Here is a 22,597-nt window from a genome sequence, read left to right as displayed (position 1 = left end):
CTTTAAAGAGGTCTTTTGCAGCAGATTTGCCCAGTGCAATGCGTCTTTTGATTTCTTGACTGCTGCTTCCATGGGCATTGATTGTGGATCCAAGTAAAATGACATCCTTGACAACTTCAATCTTTTCTCCATTTACCATGATGTTGCTTATTGGTCCAGTTGTGAGGATTTGTGTTTTCTTTACGTTGAAGTGTAATCCATACTGAAGGCTGCGGTCTTTCATTTTCATCAGTAAGTGCTTCAAGTCCTCTTCACTTTCAGCAAGCAAGGTTGTGTCATTGGCATAATGCAGATTGTTAGTGAGTCTTCCTCCAATCCTGATGCCATGTTTTTCTTCATACAGTCCAGCTTTCAGATTATTTGCTCAGTATATGGATTGAATAGGTATGGTGAAAAGATGCAACCCTGACACACACCTTTCCTGACTTTAAACCTTGCAGTATCTCCTTGTTCTGTTTGAACAACTGCCTCTTGGTCTATGTATAGGTTCCTCACGAGCAGAATTAAGTGTTCTGGAATTTTCATTCTTCACAGTGTTATCCCTAATTTGTTATGATCCACACAGTACAATACCTTTGTGTAGTTCCACTGGTATTCTTAAAGTTTTCAATGGCCAATTTTTTAGAAGTAGGTCCTTCTTCCTAGTCTGTCTGAGTATGGAAGCTCCACTAAAACCTGTCCACCATGGGTGACCCTGCTGGTATTTGAAATACCTGTGGCATAGTTTCCAAACTGACAGATGAGTGGTGTGGTGTACTGATTTGGGCCTCATATTTAACAAGTGTGGTGGTCCCAGACATTGATGGATACATGTCCAGCCAAAAGGCATTCAAATTGTTTAAAAAATAAGTACAGGTTTGCTTGTTTATTGGTGAGTGGGAATTAACTGTCTGTATCCTCTGTGCTTCCCAAAGACCTCTACTTTCCAGTTATTAGTCTCGATTGTAATTTAGGACAATTTTGTGGTGTAGAAAGTAATAGACAAACATCGGTGTTCAGGACCAGCCTATGCCCCAAACGTGCTCTGTGCCTTGGGCACACTGAATTTCACTTAATTCCCACGGGTTTACTTTCTTCCTCTGTAAAATAAAGGGTGGACAAGGAGCTGTCACATTCTCTCTAGCACTAAACCTGCACCACTCTATTTCAGTGGTTTCAATGTTCTTTTAATACAGGAGAAGTGAGTGAATATAATTTCAGAATAAAAAAATTAAAAGCAACAGCAAAGCACATACATTATGTATTATGATAATTTCATGTCAGCATGATCTTAGGTCATTAACTTAAGGTTTGGAAGAAAAATGGAAAGACCTTCGACAATATTAGTAGAGGTGGATACGTCATCATGTGTTTTAAACCGCATAACAGTGTGCATGGCAGTGCCTCGCTTGTACAACGCCGTCCCAGTAAGTGTTTCACCAGAGGCTCTCAGCTGTCTACAGCTCTTATAAATTGTACTAGCAGCAGCTATCCCTCCTCCTAAAGGTTGGATGCACATGAATAGTTTATTTTGGTAGGGAGATTTGAGTGTATATTTAGACTGCCGCCTTTTTAAAAAATTTACACCATGTCCACCTGGTCTACAAATTGCTCAGCTCAAGCATACAGCAATGGATTTCTTACCCAAGTGTGAGAGACTCTCATTCCTTTTGCTGTATCATTTGTAAGTTGATCAGATCCTCTGATTTGACTGGGTCAGTCCTAGTTTTTAAAGTCTTGGGCCAGGTGTCTGTGAGTCTTCATAAGCCTTGTGCATCTTGCATTCCAAAGTCACAACGTCCTTTATTTAACAAATGAAGTAATAATGAAATCGTTCCCTTGGTTCACTTCTTCACTGGCTACTTTGTGTGTGTGCATGTGTGAGTGAGTGAGTGAGTATGTGTGTGTGTGTAGCTGCAGTGAAAACATCGGTATATTGCTATCTGGAAAACAGCCATCTATGCCCTTCTGCCTTCAGAAATGTCTGTTCTTTAAGCTGGTTTATGCTATGCACGGTGGGCTTCTGGAAGCCATTGATGTCTCCCCGTCCTCTAGAATACTGTTTTCAGCACGCGGGATCCTTTTTAGGCCTGATCACACTGAAAAGAAGACATCGTCTGTGTTCTTCGTTGGTGAATATCTGGGAGATCAGAATGCAGTGGTGCCTAAGGGACTGCTTTTAGTTATGATGCCAGAGTTGTAAAAACCAGCGAACCAATGAAAAGAGACACTCCACTTCAAATTGTGTACGTTTTATGTAAATTTTCCTAATTTGTTAAATTTAGCACAGCTGGTTATTTAAGTAATAAAACCTGCTTGTATGCTTTTAGAAACATAAACTCTAAAATAATTTAACTATTGCTTTCTCTGTGATTTCATGAATAATATCAGTTCCTTTCAAATATTTTATTATATTAATCTCTAAGAAAACATGATAGCATTCAATAGAAATTACCCATACTGTTGCTTTCTTTAGTGGAAGATATCTGTAAATTTATGGTCTGTTCATTCTTACATTAATTATTATGTTATTATTTTTGGTGTTCTTATGAATTGATTAACATGTCTAAGAACTATCTTTTCTTGACTAATGGATTTACCCAAAATTGGTCTTGCCATTCTAATAGCTCTACTGATATATGAAGCTTTCACTGATTTTTCAGATTAAGGATTTACGTTAGATATATGTTTTCTTCATCTATAAGTGAAACAGCATTCTGGTAGATGGAGGATTATGTAAAGTCTTTAATCAGACAATTTGATTTATTGTATAATTGTATTGTATTTAAATGAGGCAGATAATCTAGAATTAAGGTGCAGGAGCCTGAGACATTCTCTGTTTCTAAGCATCATGTATTAGCAAAGCAATTCTTAAAGCCATTTCCAGTGATTTAAACTGATCAATATTCACTTATTCAAAATTCATTCAACAACTGTTTATTGAGGTCCTACTCATATGCTTGCGGAAGCTGGGCAATGAAAAATGAAGATCCAAGAAGAATCGATGCATTCCAGTTGTGGTGTTGGCAAAGAATATTGAATATACCATGGACTTCCAGAAGAACAAACAAATCAGTGTTGGAGGATGTACGGCTAGGATGCCCCTTAGGAGCAAAGATGGCAAGACTTCGGCTGCTTTCTTTGACACGTCATCAAGAGGAACCAATCACTGGAGGAAGAATCATGCTTGATGCGGGAAAAAGAGGAAGACCCTCAATGAGATGAACTGACACAGTGGCTGCAACAATGGGCTCAAACATAGCAACAGTTGTGAGGATGGCTCAGGACCGGGCAATGTCTCATTATGTTATACATAGGGTCACCGTGAATAGGAGCCAACTTGACAGCAACTAACAGCAACAACTCAATGCCAGGCAGTATTCTGGGCAATGGATAAAACTGGTAAACAAACAGACAGTCCCTACCATCATGGAAAGTATAGTTCGATGAAGAATACTGACGATCTCCAAGAAGTCCAATGGGTATATAATTAGGACTTGTGATGCATAGAAGAGAGAGCAAAACATGCTGATGGAGAGGAGAGTGGTGGCTGCTTCAGACTGGGAAACCAGAGGAGGCCTCTTGAACGAAGCCCACTTAGGCTGATGACTGAGGGACACAAATGAACCCTTTTTGTGAAGACTTGGAGAGGAGTGCATTAGAGAATAGGAAGCGTGGGTGCAAAGGCCCAAAAGCAGGAGAGCCCATGAGCCACCAGGAAAGCAGCAGAGGGCAGGTGTCACGAGAGGCCCGTGTGGAGCACGAGGTGGCCACAGTGGAGTAGGCAGAGGAAGTCATGCAGTGTCTGCCTCGTTAGGAGCTCAGGATTTCCTAAGTGTGCCGTGGATCCAGTGGGGGTTTTAAGCAGAAGAGTGACAGGATACTGAAGATCACCACAGCATCATGTTGTGAATGAATTGAGGCCAGGCAAGAGTGGTAAATGTTCAGCGAGGAAGCATGGTAAGCCAGCATGGAGTAGTCTCCGGGGCACCATAACAAAGTACCATAAACTAGGTGATTTCTAAGAAGAGAATTTCTTCTCTCACTGTTCTGGAGGCTGGGAGTCCGAGATTAGGGTGTTGGCCGTGTTGATTCCTTCTGAGGCTCTGCGGAGGACCTGTTGCATGCCTCTCTACCAGCGTCTACTTATGGCTGGTGATGCTTGGTTCTCCTTGGCTTGTGGCAGCATCACTCCAATCTCTGCTTCCATCATCACGTGGCGTCTTTCCTCTCGACTGTTTCTCTGTGTCTCTTCTATAGGACACCACTCAGATGGGATTAGTGACCTACCCTATCCCACTGTGACCTCATGTTAACTAATAGCATCTTCAAAGACCTTATTTCCAAATAAGGTCACACTCATAGGTGCTTGTTTTTGTTAGGTACCGTCGAGTCAGTTCCAACTCCTAGCAACCCTATGTACAACAGAACGAAGCACTGCCCCATCCTGCATCATACTCACAATTGTTGTTATGCTTATACACATGGTTGTAGCCACTGTGTCAATCCATCTTGTTGAGGGTCTTCCTCTTTTTCACACACCCTCTGCTTTACCAGGTGTGACGTCCTTCTCTAGGGACCGATCCCTGGAACATTCTGGTTGTACTTCTTCCAAGACAGATTTGTTTGTTCTTTTGGCAGTCCATGGTATATTCAATATTCTTCATCGACATCACAATTTGAAGGCGTCAGTTCTTCTTCAGTCTTCCTTATTCATTGTCCAGCTTTCACATGCCTATGATGCAATTGAAAATACCATTGCTTGGGTCAGGCACACCTTAGTCTTCAAGGTAACATCTTTGGTTTTCAACACTTTCAAGACGTCTTTTGCAGCAGATTTGCCCAATGCAATGTGTCTTTTGATTTCTTGACTGCTGAGATCCACCTCACATCTGCAATGATATCCCTTGTTCCACGTCCTCTTCTGAATCCAGCCTGAATTTCTGGCAGTTCCCTGTGGATATACTGCTGCAGCTTCTTTGGAATGATCTTCAGCAAAATTTTGCTTGCATATGATATTAATGATATTGTTCAATGACTTCCACATTCTGTTGGATCACCTTTCATGGGAATAGGCATAAATATGGATCTCTTCCAGTAGGTTGGCCAGGTAGCTGTCTTCCAAATTTCTTGGCATAGACAAGTGAGCACCTCCAGTGCTGCATCTATTTATTGAAACATCTCAGTTAGTATTCTGTCAATTCCTGGAGGCTTGTTTTTCACCAGTGCCTTCAGTGCAGCTTGGACTTCTTTTACCATCAGTTCATGATCATATACTACCTTCTGAAATGTTTGAATGTCGACCAATTTTTTTCGGTACAGTTACTCTGTGTATTCCTTCCATCTTCTTTTTGTGCTTCCTTCATCGTTTAATATTTTCCCCATAGAATCCTTCAATATTGCAACTCAAGGCTTAAATTTTTTCTTCAGTTCTTTCAGCTTGAGAAATGCTGAGCGTGTTCTTCCCTTTTGGTTTTCTATCTCCAGGTCTTTGCACATTTCATTATAATAAAAAACTGAGTGTGTCAGAAGGCAGCCAGGTACAGACATGAGGATACAGATCTGAGGAAGTGGAATGTGGAGATAAAAGTCAGAGGGAGAGCTCAGGGCTCAGCCCTGAGTCAGGGAGCAGGGGAGGAGGGCTCAGTAAACACGTCCCCCAGCCAGAACTGTGAATTCGGGTACCTCCACATGCTTGATTCCTTGGGGCCTAGTGTGCCTTTGACAAAAAGAGTTTTATGAACATGGGTTTCAGATGGGTGTTGACTGAAGTGGAAAGAGTTTGCTTCAACCGGTCTTTCAAGAAGTGAGGTGTGAAAGGAATCAGAGAATGGATCAGAAACTGGAGGGGGCTATGGGGCCAACAGCAGAGTTCTGTTTGTTTTCGATGAGATGCAGGACTCTGTATTCAGGGGAGTGAGTCAGGAGGGGAGAGGGTGATGATTCTGGAGAAAGAAGGGACGGTTGGGTCATGTCCTTGAAATGTCTACCCGTACAACTCAGTAGCATTGGTTACATTCTTCATGTTGTGTCACGATTCTCACTATCTCTACCCATATTGTATCACAACCATCAGCTTGACTCACTACCCCCTAAACTTCTCATCTATGTTTTAGAGATACTGTTAACAATTTGATCTCATTTAAATAATTCTTTATAAGAGGGCAATGCTCATGGTTTACATTCATTACTGATTTAGCTAAACATTTGTTTAAGATGGCTTCAGGGGATGATTTTTGTTCATGATTTGAAGGTTTTCTCAGAGAGATAGCTTTTGGCATTCCTTCAGTCTCAACAGGTCAAGTAAGTCTGGATTCTGTAAGAGTATGAAATTCGGTCTGGCTTAATTTTGCCGATGGATAAAGGTCAGAACCTCTCCAGGAGTGGATGGACCTCAGGTCATCACACAATCTCCCAGAAATACTGTCTTGCAGTTAAACTGCTTAATATAAAAGTTTCATCAAACAGCACAGTTTATTGTACATAGTAGGAGCTCAGTAAACATGTTGAATGAATCGATGAGGCTGTATTCTCTAGGGGAATCTTTAACTTAATAATCAATACTTTCTGCAATCTGACCTCTGCCTGTGTTCACAGATTTTTATATCTGTAGGTTAGGCTGTTTTCAGCTGCAAGTAGCCAGAAGACGTAATGACTTAAACAACAGCAACACCAAATTCATCAGGACATAACGAGAAGTCTCAGTGTGGGTCAGCGTCAGGGTGGACTAACGGAAGGTCTCTATGGGCTAGGATATATCTGTGGCCTCAACAAAGAGTCAAAATAACAGTGGCTTAAGCCATATGGGGAGTCCTTGGGTGGTGCAGTTACCACAGTTGGCTGCTAACTGAAAGACTGGAGGTTTGAGTCCACCCAGAGGTGCCTGATAAGAAAATCCTGATGATCTACTTCTGAAAAAGCAGCCACTGAAAACCGTATGGAGCTCAGTTCTACCCTGACACACATGAGGGCACTGTGAGTTGGATTCACCACGGCAACTGGTAAGCCTTACGGAAGTTCACTGCTGTCTCATTAGATCATCGGGTAGGTGGCCCCGGGCTGGTAGGTCGTTCAGGATCCAGGCTCCTCATACAATTCCATTTGCTGTCCTATGTGTCAGCTGACTGCTCCGCCAGCCCTCATCATCCCAGGCTTAGTTCAGGAAGGGGCAGGAGGGACAGAAAGGAGGAATGGATACGGCCTTTTCCCTAAGGCTCCCTCCAGGCATGGTGCACCTCACTTCTACGGCCTTGAACTCAGTCACAGTATCCCTACCCCAGCTTTAAGGAAGCTTGGTAAATAGGCTGCCTTTGTGGATGGCTCTATGTCAAGTCATAAATACTATTGCTACCGAAGGAGGGGAAATGTGTACAACAGCTTCATGAGTTCATTAAGAAGCCTGGCCCTTTCCTTTTTGTCCCTCAGGGACTGGCTGGGCACCTGAATGAAGAGGATTCCTGAACTGCATCAGGGTGAGGACAGGAAGGAAGGGGAATGCTGTTAAGCAGACATCTACCTTCCTTGTTCCCGAACTCAGCCAGACTCATCTACTCGTGATTCCATTCCACGTTTTGTGTAGACCCGTATTGGTGGTGGTGGTGGTGGTGTTAGCTGCCGTCAAGTCAGCCCCAACCCATGGTGGCCCCATGCACAGTGAGATTGGACCATTGTGATCCATAGGGCTTCCATTGGCTGATACTTGGAAGTAGATTGTCAGACTTTCTTCCTAGTCTGTCTTACTCTAGGTATTGCTGTTGTTGGTTGCTGTCAAGTTGATTTGATTCATGGGGACCCCATGTGTGCAAAGTAGAACTGCTCCATAGGGTTTTCAAGGCTGTGACCTTTAAGAAGCAGATCACCAGGCCTGTTTTCTGCAGCGCCTCTGCGTGTGTTCGAACCGCCAACCTTTTAGCTGGTAGTTGAGTGCTTAAAACATTTGTGCCGCGCAGCGTCGGCAAACCTGTGTAGAAGCTCCACTGAAACCTGCGCAGCATCGCAGTAACACACAAGCCTCCACTGACAGTTGGTAGTGGCTGCTCATGAGGTGCGTTGGCTGGGAATCAAACCCAGGTCTCTCGCATGGAAGGCGAGAATTCTACCATTGAACCACCAGTGCCCCCCTCCTCCCAAAATGGTGTAGACTCTCACTTTCCCTCCGGTGTAGAAGGGTCTCACTTCTCCTCTCAGCCTACTTAAATGTGATCTTTCTTTCAACTATTAACTTTTCCATAAAACCTGAGATTTCAAAATCTTATACAAAAGTGGTCTTTTATCTTAATTCCATAGCAATATTTTTAATATTAGGCATATACAGACTTGACTTGCTAATTACATTGTCATGAATAAATACATTTTCTTGAGAATGAAATTGCCTTTATCCTTTGTTTCCCCAGAGTTTGTTTTGGAATTGTCTTGCCTGTAGTAGGTGGCCGGTGATTGAAAAGGGCTTACCATTATGTACTCAGGTTAAGCACAGTTCAACCTGGAGACAGGTGATGGGGCTAAATGGTCATGCACAATCTCTCCTCCTATGAGCCTGTGACCTGATTAAAGATGTTTTAGTCATAAAACAATTAGTAATGTATTGTAAAATTATAGCTTTAAGTAAATTAACAAAGTAAGATAAAGTGAACTCCAGTCTGCTATAATAAAAGCAATTCATAAAGCAGAAAACCCAAGTAAAGGTGCTTACATAGGAATGCTAAAATTAATGATCAGTACGTTTGGTGTAGGAACGTATAATTCTTTGATAGATGTGGGCAAAAGGTGCTTGATTATTTTTTAATGGAGAGTTTGGACATAACGTAGGAGGTATAGTATCTCCGAGTTGTAAATATTTCCATAAATACATGCTTGTTTGAAACGAAACCGTCAATATAATATTCAGTTTTCTGGTTATACTACAAGAAAATTAAGTTATACAGTGAGAAAATATTAAACTAGTCACTGGGATTATGATTATTTCTCTATATAATTCCAGTTTGAACAGAAGAAACGTGTCAGTCATATACTCCATAGAAAGTATCCCTTCAACTAAAAGTGAAATGTAATTAGTTTGAGAATAAAAGCACTGAAATATTGTTGAGATCAGTACAGATAGTAATGCAGAAGAAAACTACCATGATTCCAGAAATAGCTTCTGAGAACCAAGAGGAGGAAAAAATAGCCTTCAAGGAAGACGACTTTCTAAACAAATTTCTTATCTTGATAAGCAAAAAGAAAATTTGGAGCAGAAATGAAGGGGGCAAAACAATAAATTCAGGAGGTAATTTATACTGGGCAGAGTAGTTTATAAATCACTCTGAATAATTTGTCAATAGTCACACAATAGCCTACCGGTTACCTAGAAACAGTCTTCTTCCTTTCCAAGGTTTAGAATTAGGCATATTTAACATCTGAGTATAAAATCTGTATTAATCTAAAAGCAAATTAAATACCCGAGCACTAGACCTGTGCAAGAACTTCAGAACAAAAAGGAAACTGCGGGGGAAACCTTGGCTGCTTCTGAGGCTGAGAACCCTGAACTTGGTATCAGCGTGAAAGGAAACTCCCTGTATTTCTTCTACTCTGTGACCACCTTCTAGGAATTATAGAGGTTACAGCCACATTCTGAAGAGTAGGGGACCTGTGTACGTCCTTCTGGGAGCTCTGGTGGCTCAGCGGTTAAGATCTTGGCTGCTAACCAAAAGGTCAGCAGTTCGAATCCATCAGCCGCTCCTTGGAAACCCTATGGGGCAGTTCTGCTTTGTCCTGTAGGGTCGTTATGAGTTGGAATGGACTCATTGGCAACGGGTACATCCTTCTGAAGGCATTCTATAAAGAACGGTTGGGTGTGAAAAGAGCCCAGCCTCAGGAGAGAGGGCTTCCAGGTGAGAGCTGCCTGCTCACCTGGCGCTCCTTTCTCAGGCTGTCTCTCGTCAGACCACCCCAAGAACCGCAGAGCTCTGGGTCTTATTTGAAGCCTGGTCTGACCATCATCGCCTAGGGGCTTTTTGGAATTACACAATCTCAGACCCCACAACAGACCTAAAGAATGAGAATCTGCATTTTAACAAGACTTTCAAGAGATTCCTGTGCTCCCGTAAGTTTGAGAATAGTGGCTGCCGACTCCCAGCTGTCCGGATCAGTATGAACAGCAAGCGATTCTGATGATCCTGCCCCTCTCATCATGGTTTGGGTCCAGATGAGCATGTTTCATATGGACATCTGGAGCCATGGAGCTCAAACTCCATGGTTTTACAGTGGGTTCTGCAGAACTAAATGTTGTGTTAAAGGTATCACAGTTTTATTTTAACTATTTTAAGCTAAGACAGACTAGGTGGGGAAAAGACAGTCTCTTGAACAAATGGTGCTGGCATAACTGGATATCCATCTGCAGAAAAATGAATCAAGACCCATACCTCACACCATGCACAAAAACTAACTCCGAATAGATCAAAGACCTAAATATAAAATCTAAAACGATAAATATCATGGAATAAAAAATAGAGAGAATGCTGAGAGCTCTAATACATGGCATAAACACAATACAAAACATTACTAACAATGCACAAACACCAGAATAGAAACTAGATAACTGGGAGCTCCTAAAAATCAAACACTTATGCTCATCAAAAGACTTCACCAAAAGAGTAAAAGACAACCTACAGACTGGGAAAAAAATTTTGGCTATGACATATCCAATCAGGGTCTAATCTCTAAAATCTACAAGATACTGCAAAATCTCAACAACAAAAAGACAAATAACCCGATTAAAAAATGGGCAAAGGATATGAACAGGCACTTCACCAAAGAAGACATTCAGGCAGCTACCAGATACAAGAGGAAATGCTTGCGGCCATTAGCCATTAGAGAAATGCAAATCAAAACTATAATGAGATACTATCTCACCCCAACAAGGTTAGCATTAATCCAAAAAACACAAAATAATAAATGTTGGAGAGGTTGTGGAGAGATGGGAACACTTATACTCTTTTGGTGGGAATATAAAATGGTACAACCATTTTGGAAATTGATTTGGTGCTTCCTTAGAAAGCTAGAAATAGAAGTACCATACGATCCAGCAATCAATCCCACTCCTTGGAATATATCCTAGAGAAATAAGAGCCATCACATGAATAGGTGTATGCACACCTATGTTCATTACAGCATTGTTCATAATAGCAAAAAGAAGGAAACAACTACGTACCCATCAACAGACAAATGGATACACAATTTATGGTATAGTCACACAATGGAATACTATGCAATGATAAAGCTTAAGAATGAATCCGTGAAACATCTCATAACATGGATGAATCTGGAAGCATTATGCTGAGTAAATTAGTAAGTTGCAAGAGGACAAATATTGTATGAGACCACTATTATAAGAACTCAAGAAAAGGTTTAAACACAGAAGAAGACATTCTTCGATGGTTACTAGGATGTGGAGAGAGGGCGAAGAGTATTTGCTAACTAGATAGTAGACAAGAATTATCTTAGGTGAAGGGAAGGACAACACACGATACAGAGGAAGTCGGCACAACTGGACTAAACCAAAAGCCAATAAGTTTCCTGAATACAGCCAAACACTTTGAGGGGCAGAATAGCAGGTTCAGGGGTCTGGGTACCATGGTTTCAGAGGACATCTAGGTCAATTGGCATAACAAGTTTTATTAAGAAAATGTTCTGCATCCCATTTTCTTGAGTGGTGTCTGAGGTCTTAAAAGCTAGCAAGCCGCCATCTAAGATGCATCAATTGGTCCCAACCCACCTGGAGCAAAGGAGTATGAAGAACAACAAAGACACAAGGAAAACATTAGCCCAAGAGACAGAAAGGGCCACATAAACCAGAGACTTCATCAGCCTGAGACCAGAAGAAGTAGATGGTGCCCAGCTACCACCAATGACCGCCCTGACAGGGAACACAACAGAGTCCCTGACGGAGCAGGAGAAAAGTGGGGTGCAGAACTCAAATTCTAGTAAAAAGACCAGACTTAATGGTTTGACTGAAACTGGAGGAACCCTGGAAGACATGGCTCCTGGACTCTGTTAGCCCAAAACTAAAACCATTCCTGAAGCCAACTCTTCAGACAAAGATTAGACTGGAGTATAAGACATAAAATGATGCTGGTCAAGAGTGTGCTTCTTAGCTCAAGTGGATACATGAGTCTGAATAGGTAGCTCCTGCCTGGAGGCGAGATGAGAAGGGAGATGCTGGTTGAATGGACACGGGAAATCCGCGGTGGAAAGGAGGAATGTGCTGTCACAGTATAGAGAGAGCAACTAGGGTCTCATAACAATGTGTGTATAAGTTTTTGTATGAGAAACTAACTTGAGCTATAAACTTTCACTTAAAGCACAATTAAACAATAAAAATAAATAAACAGAAAAAAAAAGACTGACTAGGAAGAAAGGCCTGAATGTCTGCTTCTGAAACCCCACGGATCACAACAGAACATGGTCCAGTAGAGTGCCGGAAGATGGGCCCCTAGGTTGGAAGGCGCTCAGGAGACACAGGGGCCACAACAATGGACATGAGCGGACCTGCGATCACTCTGATGGTGCAGAACCAGGAAACATTCTCTTCTGTGGTACATGGGATCGTCATGAGTTGGAGCTCACTCAATGCCAGCTGACATCAAGGGAGGAAAAAAGCCACCTTCAAAGTTCTTGGAAGACGACCAAAGCATGCAGTAAGGCTACCTTTATTTTTTTAATTTGAAATGTCTTCTGCTCTTCCGTTAATTGAGTACTGTCCAAAAACTCCAAAGCAAGCTGCTGCAAGCAAGCAGATCTGCTACTGTTTGTAGCTTATGTCTGTGAGTCCAGTTTTCTCAATGCTTTGCAATTAAAATCAAATGCAGAAAAAAGAAGATGCTCTGGGTGAAATACAGCCGTAACTGTCATCCGTAACCCTGCTGCGTCCAAACAGCGGCTCTGCTCAGACTGTTGACTTTCTGTGAAGTACTTGTTATACATTCCAGTGTTCACATTGTAGCCTTTGTTTGTTTTCTATGCAGTGGGCTACAAATAAATTTCATTTAAAAAATGCATTCTGCTTCTAAAGCGTTTTGAAAGGCGTTTTGGTAACTGAGAGGGTGATTCCGGCTGAAAGCATCTCAGCCGCCAGGCTGTCTATGGACGGTTAATTGGATGCAGCTCTTCTCCTTTGATCTCACCAACCCGAGACCTGCCTGCTCCTGCCAGGCAGGCTTCTAACCCTGGTCAAGGAGTTCTCAAGTCGAAGCGCCCAATCATTTTGATTCATTTTTGATGTGAATCAAACTTTCAAGCTAGGACCTGCTATGAAAAAATTTAACTATTTCCTGCATTCTAAAAGAATACTCTAGTAGCGATAGTGAAACAGGAAGACCGAAAATCTGATGCATCAAAACTGTGGTGTTGGCGAAGAATCTTGACTATACCACGGACTGCCAGGAGAACAAACAAGTCAGACCTAGAGAAAATACAACCCAAATGCTCCGTGGAGGCGAGGATGGAGAGACTTGGGTTTGCTTTCACTGGGCACGTCATCAGGTAAGACCAGTTGCTAGAAAAGGAGGTCATGTTTGGTGAAGTGGAGGGTCAGCGAAAACCAGGGAAACGCTCCACGAGATGGATGACGCCAGAGCCCCAGCAATGGACGCAGACATCCCAGTGATCATGAAGATGGCGCAGGACCGGGCAGCGTTTCCTTCTGTTGGACGTAAGGTCGCCATGACTCAGAGTTGACTCGATGGCAATTAACAGCACCAAGCAAATTAGCTTACCATGGCAGGAGCCTGGGTTTAAGACTAAACTCACATATAAAAACAGTCCCTGTTTCTTCCAGCAAAGGAAGGTTTTCCTCTGAAATTCCTTCAGTTCCTTGCTATAATTTTCTAGCATTGTATTCATTCATTTTAAAAAGTCCATTGTTTAGTAGGCATTACTGAGAACCAGGCATCTTGTCATGCAAAGAATCACAGGACTAAAGTCCCTAACCTCAGGGGTTTCCCCGTTTAGTAGAAGATACAGGAGTTCAAAGAAATCATTAGGAAACAATGTTGTAATGATTTACTGAACATGTGTAAAAGGCTCCATGGGAGTAGAGAAGAACAAGGAAATGAGAAGCGGCCCAGAGACCAGACCTGCTGCCGCTGAGTTAATTCTGACTCATAGTGACCCTAGAGGACAGAATGGACCTGCCCCACGGGGTTTCCAGGGAGAGGCTGGTGGATTCAAGCTGCCGACCTCTTGGTTAGCAGCCCTAGCACTTAACCACTGAGCCACCATGGCACTTAACCACTGCGCCACCAGGGCTCCCCTGGGTTAAATTATAGTTTGTTTTGCTTTGTAGCTGGCCCTCACAGTTTTTTTAAAATATATTGTGATTTTTTAATATCATTTTTAAACACTGTGATACATAAAGTGATAGAAAATTATGGTATGAAATTAACATTAGAACCAATTTGCTTTGGAAATAAAATATATTCCACCATGAAGAATGAGAATGCTAGTAATCAGCATATAGTGCCAATGATAAAAATATAAAGTATAAGAAACAATTTAAAAAAATAAAATATTAAAATCCTATTGAAATACAAAAATCACTCTTAAAAAAATCCTTAATACTAAATTTGAGAAGTATTCAGTTATTCTTGGAAACACTGGTGGCGTGGTGGTTAAGAGCTTGGCTGCCAACCAAAAGGTCAGCAGTTCAAATCCACCAGGCGCTCCTTGGAAACCCTATGGGGCAGTTCTGCTCTGTCCTGCGGGGTCGCTATGTCAGAACAGACTCAACGGCAGCGGGCTTGGTTTGGTTTGTTTTTTCTCAATTATTCTCACTCAGTAGTTATACTCTCCTCATGCATGTGTGTGTGCGTGTGTGTGCACATGAGCGTGTGCAGGTGTGTGTGCATGTGTGCAGGTGTGTGTGTGCACATGTGCATGTGTGTGCGTGTGTGTGCGTGTGTGCAGCTGTGTGCACGCGCACATGTGCGTGTGCATGTGTGTGCGCGCACACGAGCGTGTACGTGTGTGCGTGTGTGCAGGTGTGTGTGTGCGTGTGTGTGTGCATGTACACATGTGCGTGTGCAGGTGTGTGTGCATGTGTGCAGGTGTGTGTGCACATATGCGTGTGTGCATGTGTGCGTGCGTGTGCATGTGTGTGCGCACATGTGTGTGCACACGTGTGCGTGCGTGTGCGTGTGTGCATGTGTGTGCGTGCACATGTGCGTGTATGTGTGCATGTGCGTACGTGTGTGTGCACACGCATGTGTGCACAGTGCTCTTTTCTCTTCTCTGCACACTATTTAGAGCGCATTTAGATTCTACCCTGGTTTTCTTTGCCGCCCTGCTCACTCCTGTACTAGTTCCTCCTGGGTTAATGGATGTAAATTACTTTCACTATTAGTCTGAGCTAATAGTAACCCACAGTAATTTAGAAAGTATATATACCCCACAAAGGCATATACGTACAGCATTCTGGAATTAAGCACCGTGATGTTTTTAGTTTCGTGTTATTTTGGAGTACTGCCTGTCCCACAGCTCCTGCCGTGACGTGGAGAGTCATGTTGGACATATAAATTTTGCTGCGGTCCATGCCTGGGAGGCTGGGCAGCGTCACGGCTGAGGGATTGAGACCCAACAAGTACGATCAGCTGCCTCGCTCTCCCATTTCCTTGTCATTGCTTTTCTTGCTTGCTCTGCTAGGAATGATTTTCAGCACCTTTAACTATAAGAATGTGACCTGTCTTTCAAAGCCCAGGTGAAAGGTTCTGAGCTTTATTGTTGTTACATGCTGTTGAGTGGACTGACTCATGGCGACCCCATGCACAGAAGGAAACACTGCCCGGTCCTGCATCACCCTCACGATCACTGGCGTGTTTGAGTCCGTTGTTGTGCCTGCTGCGCCAATCCATCTCACAGAGGGTCTCCCTCACCCTCGCTGGCCCTCTGCTTCACCAAACATGATATTCTCCTTCAGCAATTGATCCTTCCTGATGACATGTCCAAAGCAAGCAAGTCGGACAATGTTCTGTTGCAATTCATAGGATTTGTATTGGCTAATTTTCAGAAGTAGCTCACCGGGCCTTTCTTCCTAGTCTGTCTTAGTCTGGAAGCTCCGCTGAAACCTGTCCACCATGGGTGACCCTACTGCTGTTTGAAATATCGGTGGCAAAGCTTCCAGTATCACAGGACATGCAGGCCACTACAGTACAACAAACTGACAGATGGGTGGTAGATGCTTTATTGAGCCCTCCATACATCCACCAGCCACAGTTGCCCTATCACCCAAACTTCCATGCATCTCTTATCTCTTTTGGAGTCCTGGTGGCACAGTGGTTAAGAATTTAGCTGCTAACCAAAAAGTCAGTGGTTTGAATCCACCAGCCACTCCTTGGAAACCCTATGGGGCAGTTCTACTCTGTCCTATAGGGTCACTGTGAGTCGAAATCGACTTGATGGCAATGGGTTTTATCTCTTTTATGACTCGCCAAATTTCTCCTTGTACTGTAGTTTGCATGAATCTTCCCCACCCCCACCTCCAGCTAGGTTATAAAGTCTTTGGAAAGGTATTCTGTGTAGCCTTGATAACATCGAGCCCAAATTTATATCAAAAAGTATGCCTGTTAAATGTGGGGCGAATGTCTCTCTCCTGCCTTGTGGTAATCCACCATCACGACTTTGCTTGTATCGTACTTTCCCCCAGCAATGGGATTCCACTCATTTTCCTGTCTTACAACCAACCAAAAGCTTTTCACTGTGACCAGGTCTACATATGATTCCTCACGTGAGGTTCCGTGCTGTTGTGGTTGTGGTTGTGGTTGTTGGTTGCCTTGAGTCGCTCCAGCTTACGGTGACTCCTCACACAACGGAATGAAACGTTGCGCAGTCCTGCGCCGTCCGCACGATCGTTGCTATGAAACGTTGCGCAGTCCTGCGCCGTCCGCGCGATCATTGCCATGTTTGCGTCCATGGTTGCAGCTATTGTGTCAGGCTGTTCATCGAGGGTTTCCCTCATTTTCACTGACTCTCTCCTTTTCCAAACTTGATGTCCTTTTTATTTTTCCCTGCATTTTGCCATTTTTAACTTTCCCTTATTTCTGTGTACAGAGTATGTCTCCTAGACTGTAAGCTCTTCAAAACAGGGCTTCCAATTGGTTCCTTCCTGTTCAACCCCCTGCTGAGAATTTCCATTTCCACCCCAGATATACTGAATCAGAATCTACATTTTAACAAATCTGGGTCAACCCCCTGCTGAGAGTTTGCATTTCCACCCCCAGATATACTGAATCAGAATCAGAAACGGGCAGTGAAGAGAATCTTGTTCTTCTGCTTCCCTTGCTGTGCACACAAAAACAAAAAACAAACAAACAAAACTCATTGCCATCAAGTCGATTCCGACTCACAGCGACCCTACTGGACAGAGTAGAACTGCCCCACAGGGTTTCCAAGGAGCAGCTGGTGGACTCCAACTGCTGACCTTTGGGTTAGCAGCCGAGGTGTTAACCACTGTGCCACCAGGGCTCTGCTGTGCACACAGCAGGTGCTCAGTCAGTGGTTGTTGTGTGACTAAACATCTCTACAGAGTTGTGGAGGAAAAGCACTCCTACACAGAATCAGGGCCCCACGCCCACAGGCTCGTGCCTGCTAACAGGGGCTTCCTGCATGGCTGATGGTAAGCCAAGAACCTCTGTTTGGAGAGGTCCTCTTGAGGCCAGCTCCCTGGGCATTACAATTAGGGGGTTCCATGCAAGAAGGTCTCTCTCAATCCACTGCCTGTGACCCACCATTATAGATTCTGCTGCTTTAATCCAGGAGGCTTTTCTGTCTTAGAGAATTTCCTATTAAAATCGAGAAATGCTTTGTGATGACGACCTTATGTGTAACAGAAAGACATGTTGCCCGGTCCTGCACCATCTTCATTATCATGGGTGTGTTTGAGTCCATGATATGTCATGAATGCTAAGGCATAACAATTAGTACTTCTATTATCTGTGAACACCTTAACCGTGACTGCAAAGAATCAGGTTGTGGGGCTGTTGGATAGAGGAACTGAGGGAGTGATAGGGGGATGGGACCAGGGGAAAGGAAGGAGTTTGTGCTGGTGAAACTGGAGAGTTCCAGAATGAATCTCAACTTCACTCTTTCTAGGGGATAGCCAAGCTATGAAATTGTTCCCGGAAACTGTGGTCCAGACACTTATAATGCCATTTATTCTCTATTCCCTGCCTATTATCTATCTACTTTGTTAGCATGGCCTCCAAACCTTAAAACAACTTGTGCGATAGGTATATTCACCCCATTTTGAAATGAGAAAACTGAGGGTGAAAAAGGTTAAATTAAGTACTCACCGTCGCCTTTCTAGTAAAAACTGAAAGACAAAGATTTGAGCACAAATCTATCCTGTTTGCTGCCTCTTTAAGTAGCTGATTCAGTTATCCAGCTGGGCATCAGGGATGCAGTTAGCAAGACTTAGGAGTCTTTTCCCACAAGGCAAGTATATGTTCTTCCTGCTGTTCCATGGCACTATTTGCAAACCTCAGATTGTGGTGGGCAGCTCGGTGGACCCTCTAACTTGGTCTTGTCCTGGAGAAAGGAGAGCTCAGGGCAGAGAAGACGGCTCATGGCCTACCCTCACCAGAAGGAAAGGCCCCTAGCTAGCATTTTTGTTTTTGTGCCATGGGAAAATAAAATGAATCTGTGATTTGCAAATGCACCCTCCACTGCTAATTTCTACTGTTTACTCACAAAAGGGAACCACCAGCCTGGGATGCATCATCTTTTGTGTGGCTGGCACTTCCCATCATGAGGCATATTAATCTGCTGAAACTAACAAGGATTAATTGCCTTGGTAAAGCAAACTGGCGTTGGGATGATGTATTGCCCAGACAGCCTGGAATGTGGCCGCTCGTAAATCTCATTGGTGTTGGTTATTTCTATCTCTCTCTGGCAGATGTGTGCCCAACCACTGTGAGCACGGGGGAAAGTGCTCGCAGACGTGGGACAGCTTCAAGTGCACGTGTGACGAGACGGGCTACAGTGGGGCCACCTGCCACAACCGTGAGTGCCAATTTATCTCACTTTCATCTCGTAATCGCATGAGAGCCTTTATCTCTTTCTGCTTTAGAGCTCACAGCCCGGATCATCCACACAGTAAATCACTGGTCTGTAGAACCCAGATCTCATCATGACTCCCCCACAAATCAGTGTTTAAGTTATTGAAACGTGCTCTCCCAGTGACTCCAAAGAGGAGGGCAGCGTTCCCAAGGTTCCATAAATGTGAGGTTGAGATTGGAACCCTGGTCTTGGATTTGCCTCTGTGCATCTAAGCCATGTCTGTCCAGATTGATTCTTTGGAAAATTATGCCTGCACAACGCCTCTAAGGGATCCTTGTCTGTCAGCTCAGCAGAGGGAGGCCGAGTGTGATGTGCACAGTTAGTGTCTGGACGGTGATTGTCTCATGCTCCATCCACCACAACTGTTTGGCCACATTTTTTAGATGAAAAGACATGAGTCCAAAAACGGTACGCAGTCAATTGAAGTTATACATCTAAAATAAACACATGAAAAGGCAGATTTTGCAAAGTATCAAAAACAAAAAGTAACAGGCAAAAATGGCTAGTAAAACATACATGTGTCTCGTCTGATGCAATAGCATCATCCTGAAAGGTTAAATAAATATTAATTTTTTTTATTGTACTTCAGGTGAAGGCTTACAGAACAAATAATTTCTCATGAAACAGTAGTACACATATTGTTTTAAGACATTGGTTAACAACCCCACAACATGTCAGCTCTCTCCCTTCTCGACCTTTTTTTTTTTTTTTGGTGAAAACATACATAGCCAAAGATACACCATTTCAAAAATGTCTACATGCACTGTTCAGTGACATCGACCACGCTCTTCCAATTGTGCTGCTATTCTCGCTTTAGATGAAGGCTTCCAGAACAAAATAGTTCCTCATTTAACAGTTAGTACACATGTTGCCCTATAACAATGGTTAACAACCTCACAACACATCAACACTATCCTTACTCATAAATATTAAATTTTTGTACTTCAAAGACTAGTCTTTACACAGGAATGCTGATCATCCAATTCTAATGTTAATTTTCCAATAATGCATTGCCATTTACAGAGCACTTTTGAGGGCAGATTTTCCAAGTAACCTGTAGCTGGGAGAAGAGGTTTGTCTGTTGTGTGTGTGTGTGTATGTGTGTGTGTGTGCACCTATACATGAATGAGGGAGGGAAAAATAGAGATTCAATATTCTCTCAATATGCTAAAAAGATGGAAGCTCCAGTGCCTAAACCCTCTAGTTATACAGCCCACTTTCTCATTATTCCACCTTTAGGAAACAATGACAAGAAAGTGTTCTCAGAGCAGAGAGCCAGGGTCAGTGAGAACACAGTACAGTTCTTCAGACCGTTCACGTCATTACTCAGGATGATGCACAGTGAGAAATAGAGTCCAGGATGCACTGCAAGACCACAACTAGCTGATTTTTGACATATGTTTCTTAGGCGTTCACAACCATGGCTGAATTCACAGACATTAAACTTAAACTCAGCTGCTCCTCATCTCAGGGCTTGTAGGTTGAGCTCTGCCTTAGTTGTGGGCTGCCGGGTCCTCTCTTGGATCTGGGCCGTCCTCACCTAAGATGACAGACCTTTATGGGGAACTGCAAGGAATGTTCCCAGAAGATACGAAAACTTTGGCCAATTTAAAAAACACAAGCAGGCAAAGAAAATATTTATGTACCTGATGAAAAAAGGCAGTGTTTTGAGGTGGAAATTCAATGATTAAATGCTTAAATACCATATCTTCATACAGAAGGGAAATAAATATTTTCCCAGATGTCTGTTTTAAAGGAGAGAGCCTCACTTTGCCCAGGTATATAGGCATGAGTGTCTCCAGAGATGAGAGAGAGGATAGACTGGAAGGTCTATCAAACATCTTCCATTTTACAAGCACATGAATTCTGAAGCGCAAAGAAGGGGCAGGTCCTGAAGCAGCCATACAAATGCAAAAATGATGTTTTCATTGGGCAGCCTCAGTGAGAAGTAGAAATTTAAAAGGACTCTGTGTTACATGCTGTAGTCTGGAGCTGTTACCCTGGGTCCATAAATTTGTAAACTGTAAATTACAGTGCAGCTCATTACTGGAAACGGGAAGGGCACAGTGGTTTTTCAGTAGCCCGTACAGTGTTGGTTGTTATCCATTATACCCATAAGCAATTTAATTCAAAGCGTAATTTTAAAAAAGAAATTAATCCCACCCACTTGTAGGCACACTCACCTAGGGTTAATGCACTTGACACCTAGATTCTCTGGCCCTAAGACATGTGGTGTCTCCATCCACTTGGAAACCCCTGAGTGGTGCAAAAGTTAACATGCTCGGCTGCTAACTGAAAGCTTGGCCATTTGAATCCACGGAGTGGCACCTCAAAAGAAAGGCCTGGTGATCTAGTTTTGAAAAATCAGTCACTTAAGACCCTGTGGAGCACAATTCTACTCTGACACACATGGGTCGCCATGAGTTGGAACTGACTCAGTGGCAACTGGATTCACTTGGAAAGAACCACACTTAGACACCAAGGGTGGCAGCCTGGAGTCCGAGCGTGATGGTAAAATTGGCAGCCATCAAGTAGTGTTGTCCTTATAGACTGGAGCCACCCCTTGGCTACATCAGCGGGCAGTCAAGGTACTGCTGGGTGCCTCCGTCTGTGGCTCGGTTTCCTCCCCCTCAACCCCATCGGTCTCCTTTCAGTTTTTGATGTATGTCCTAAACTCTGGTACCATCCCACCCTGGGCACCCTTGTGCACCCTTCTCCACACTGCTATAATCTTCTTATCCTTGGGTCCCTGCTCCACTGCCCCATCCTAGAGGGAGACTTCCAGGCCCCTGTGACTGGGTCACATCCTCTTATTTTAGGTTTTTATTCTAAGACATCTGTCTCCTTCTTAGCACCACTGGTGACTGCAGTTTTGCCTTTACTCTTTGGGATTCTTTCATAAAGTCTGTCTCCTCCACTGTGCTCCAACCTCTGGAAGGAGGCAGTGCCAGCTTCTGTCCCTGTGTGTCCTCAGGGTCCACCCAGCACACAATGTGCTCAGTAACTCTGCCCTCAATCAAAGAATGAGTGAGGGGCAGAGAACATAGAGAGCAAACTTTTGAAAAATCAGTGTCTGTTATCCTAATTTGTGAGAGAGCAAAGCTATGAAAGGAGAACAAATCTAAAGGGGAAAGGGAATGGAGAAAGAGTAGGTAAAGAATAAAAAGTGGATTAATGGGGGAGAGGGAGGGAGGTGGCACAGAGAAGAGCAGAACCACCTGGAGAGGTGTAAAGCAAGACATTCCACAGAGCATTGTGTGTGGGGGCCAGCAAACCTGCCCATCTCAAGTAGACTCTGAGGGAAGCAGCAGGCAGTGCAAAGACAGTTCGCTACAGTAGCACGTGGAGGAGACAGAGCGATACAGTAGCACGTGGAGCAGACAGATCCCTACAGTAGCACGTGGAGCAGACAGATCGCCACAGTAGCACGTGGAGTAGACAGATCCCTACAGTAGCACGTGGAGTTGACAGATCCCTACAGTAGCACGTGGAGCAGACCGATCGGTACAGTAGCACGTGGAGTAGACAGATC

General features: G+C 43.5%; 1 protein-coding gene and 1 non-coding gene across 2 annotated transcripts in view; one reads left to right on the top strand and one right to left on the bottom strand.

The window, feature by feature from the left end:
- Nucleotides 1-22,597, top strand: part of CNTNAP2 (contactin associated protein 2) — a 1,280,693-nt gene that overhangs the window by 574,801 nt on the left and 683,295 nt on the right. Inside the window, exon 10 of the mRNA XM_023736915.1 lies at nucleotides 18,902-19,008. Coding sequence (XP_023592683.1) covers nucleotides 18,902-19,008 — 107 coding nt within the window. The remainder of the gene's footprint in view (nucleotides 1-18,901; nucleotides 19,009-22,597) is intronic.
- On the bottom strand, nucleotides 8,025-8,095 carry TRNAG-UCC (transfer RNA glycine (anticodon UCC)). The gene has a single exon. It is a non-coding gene; the product is annotated as a tRNA-Gly (tRNA).

This window comes from Trichechus manatus, unplaced genomic scaffold, assembly GCF_000243295.1.
Source record: "Trichechus manatus latirostris isolate Lorelei unplaced genomic scaffold, TriManLat1.0 scaffold00093, whole genome shotgun sequence".
NCBI lineage: Eukaryota > Metazoa > Chordata > Mammalia > Sirenia > Trichechidae > Trichechus > Trichechus manatus.
This window is presented reverse-complemented; position numbering and strand designations above follow the sequence as displayed.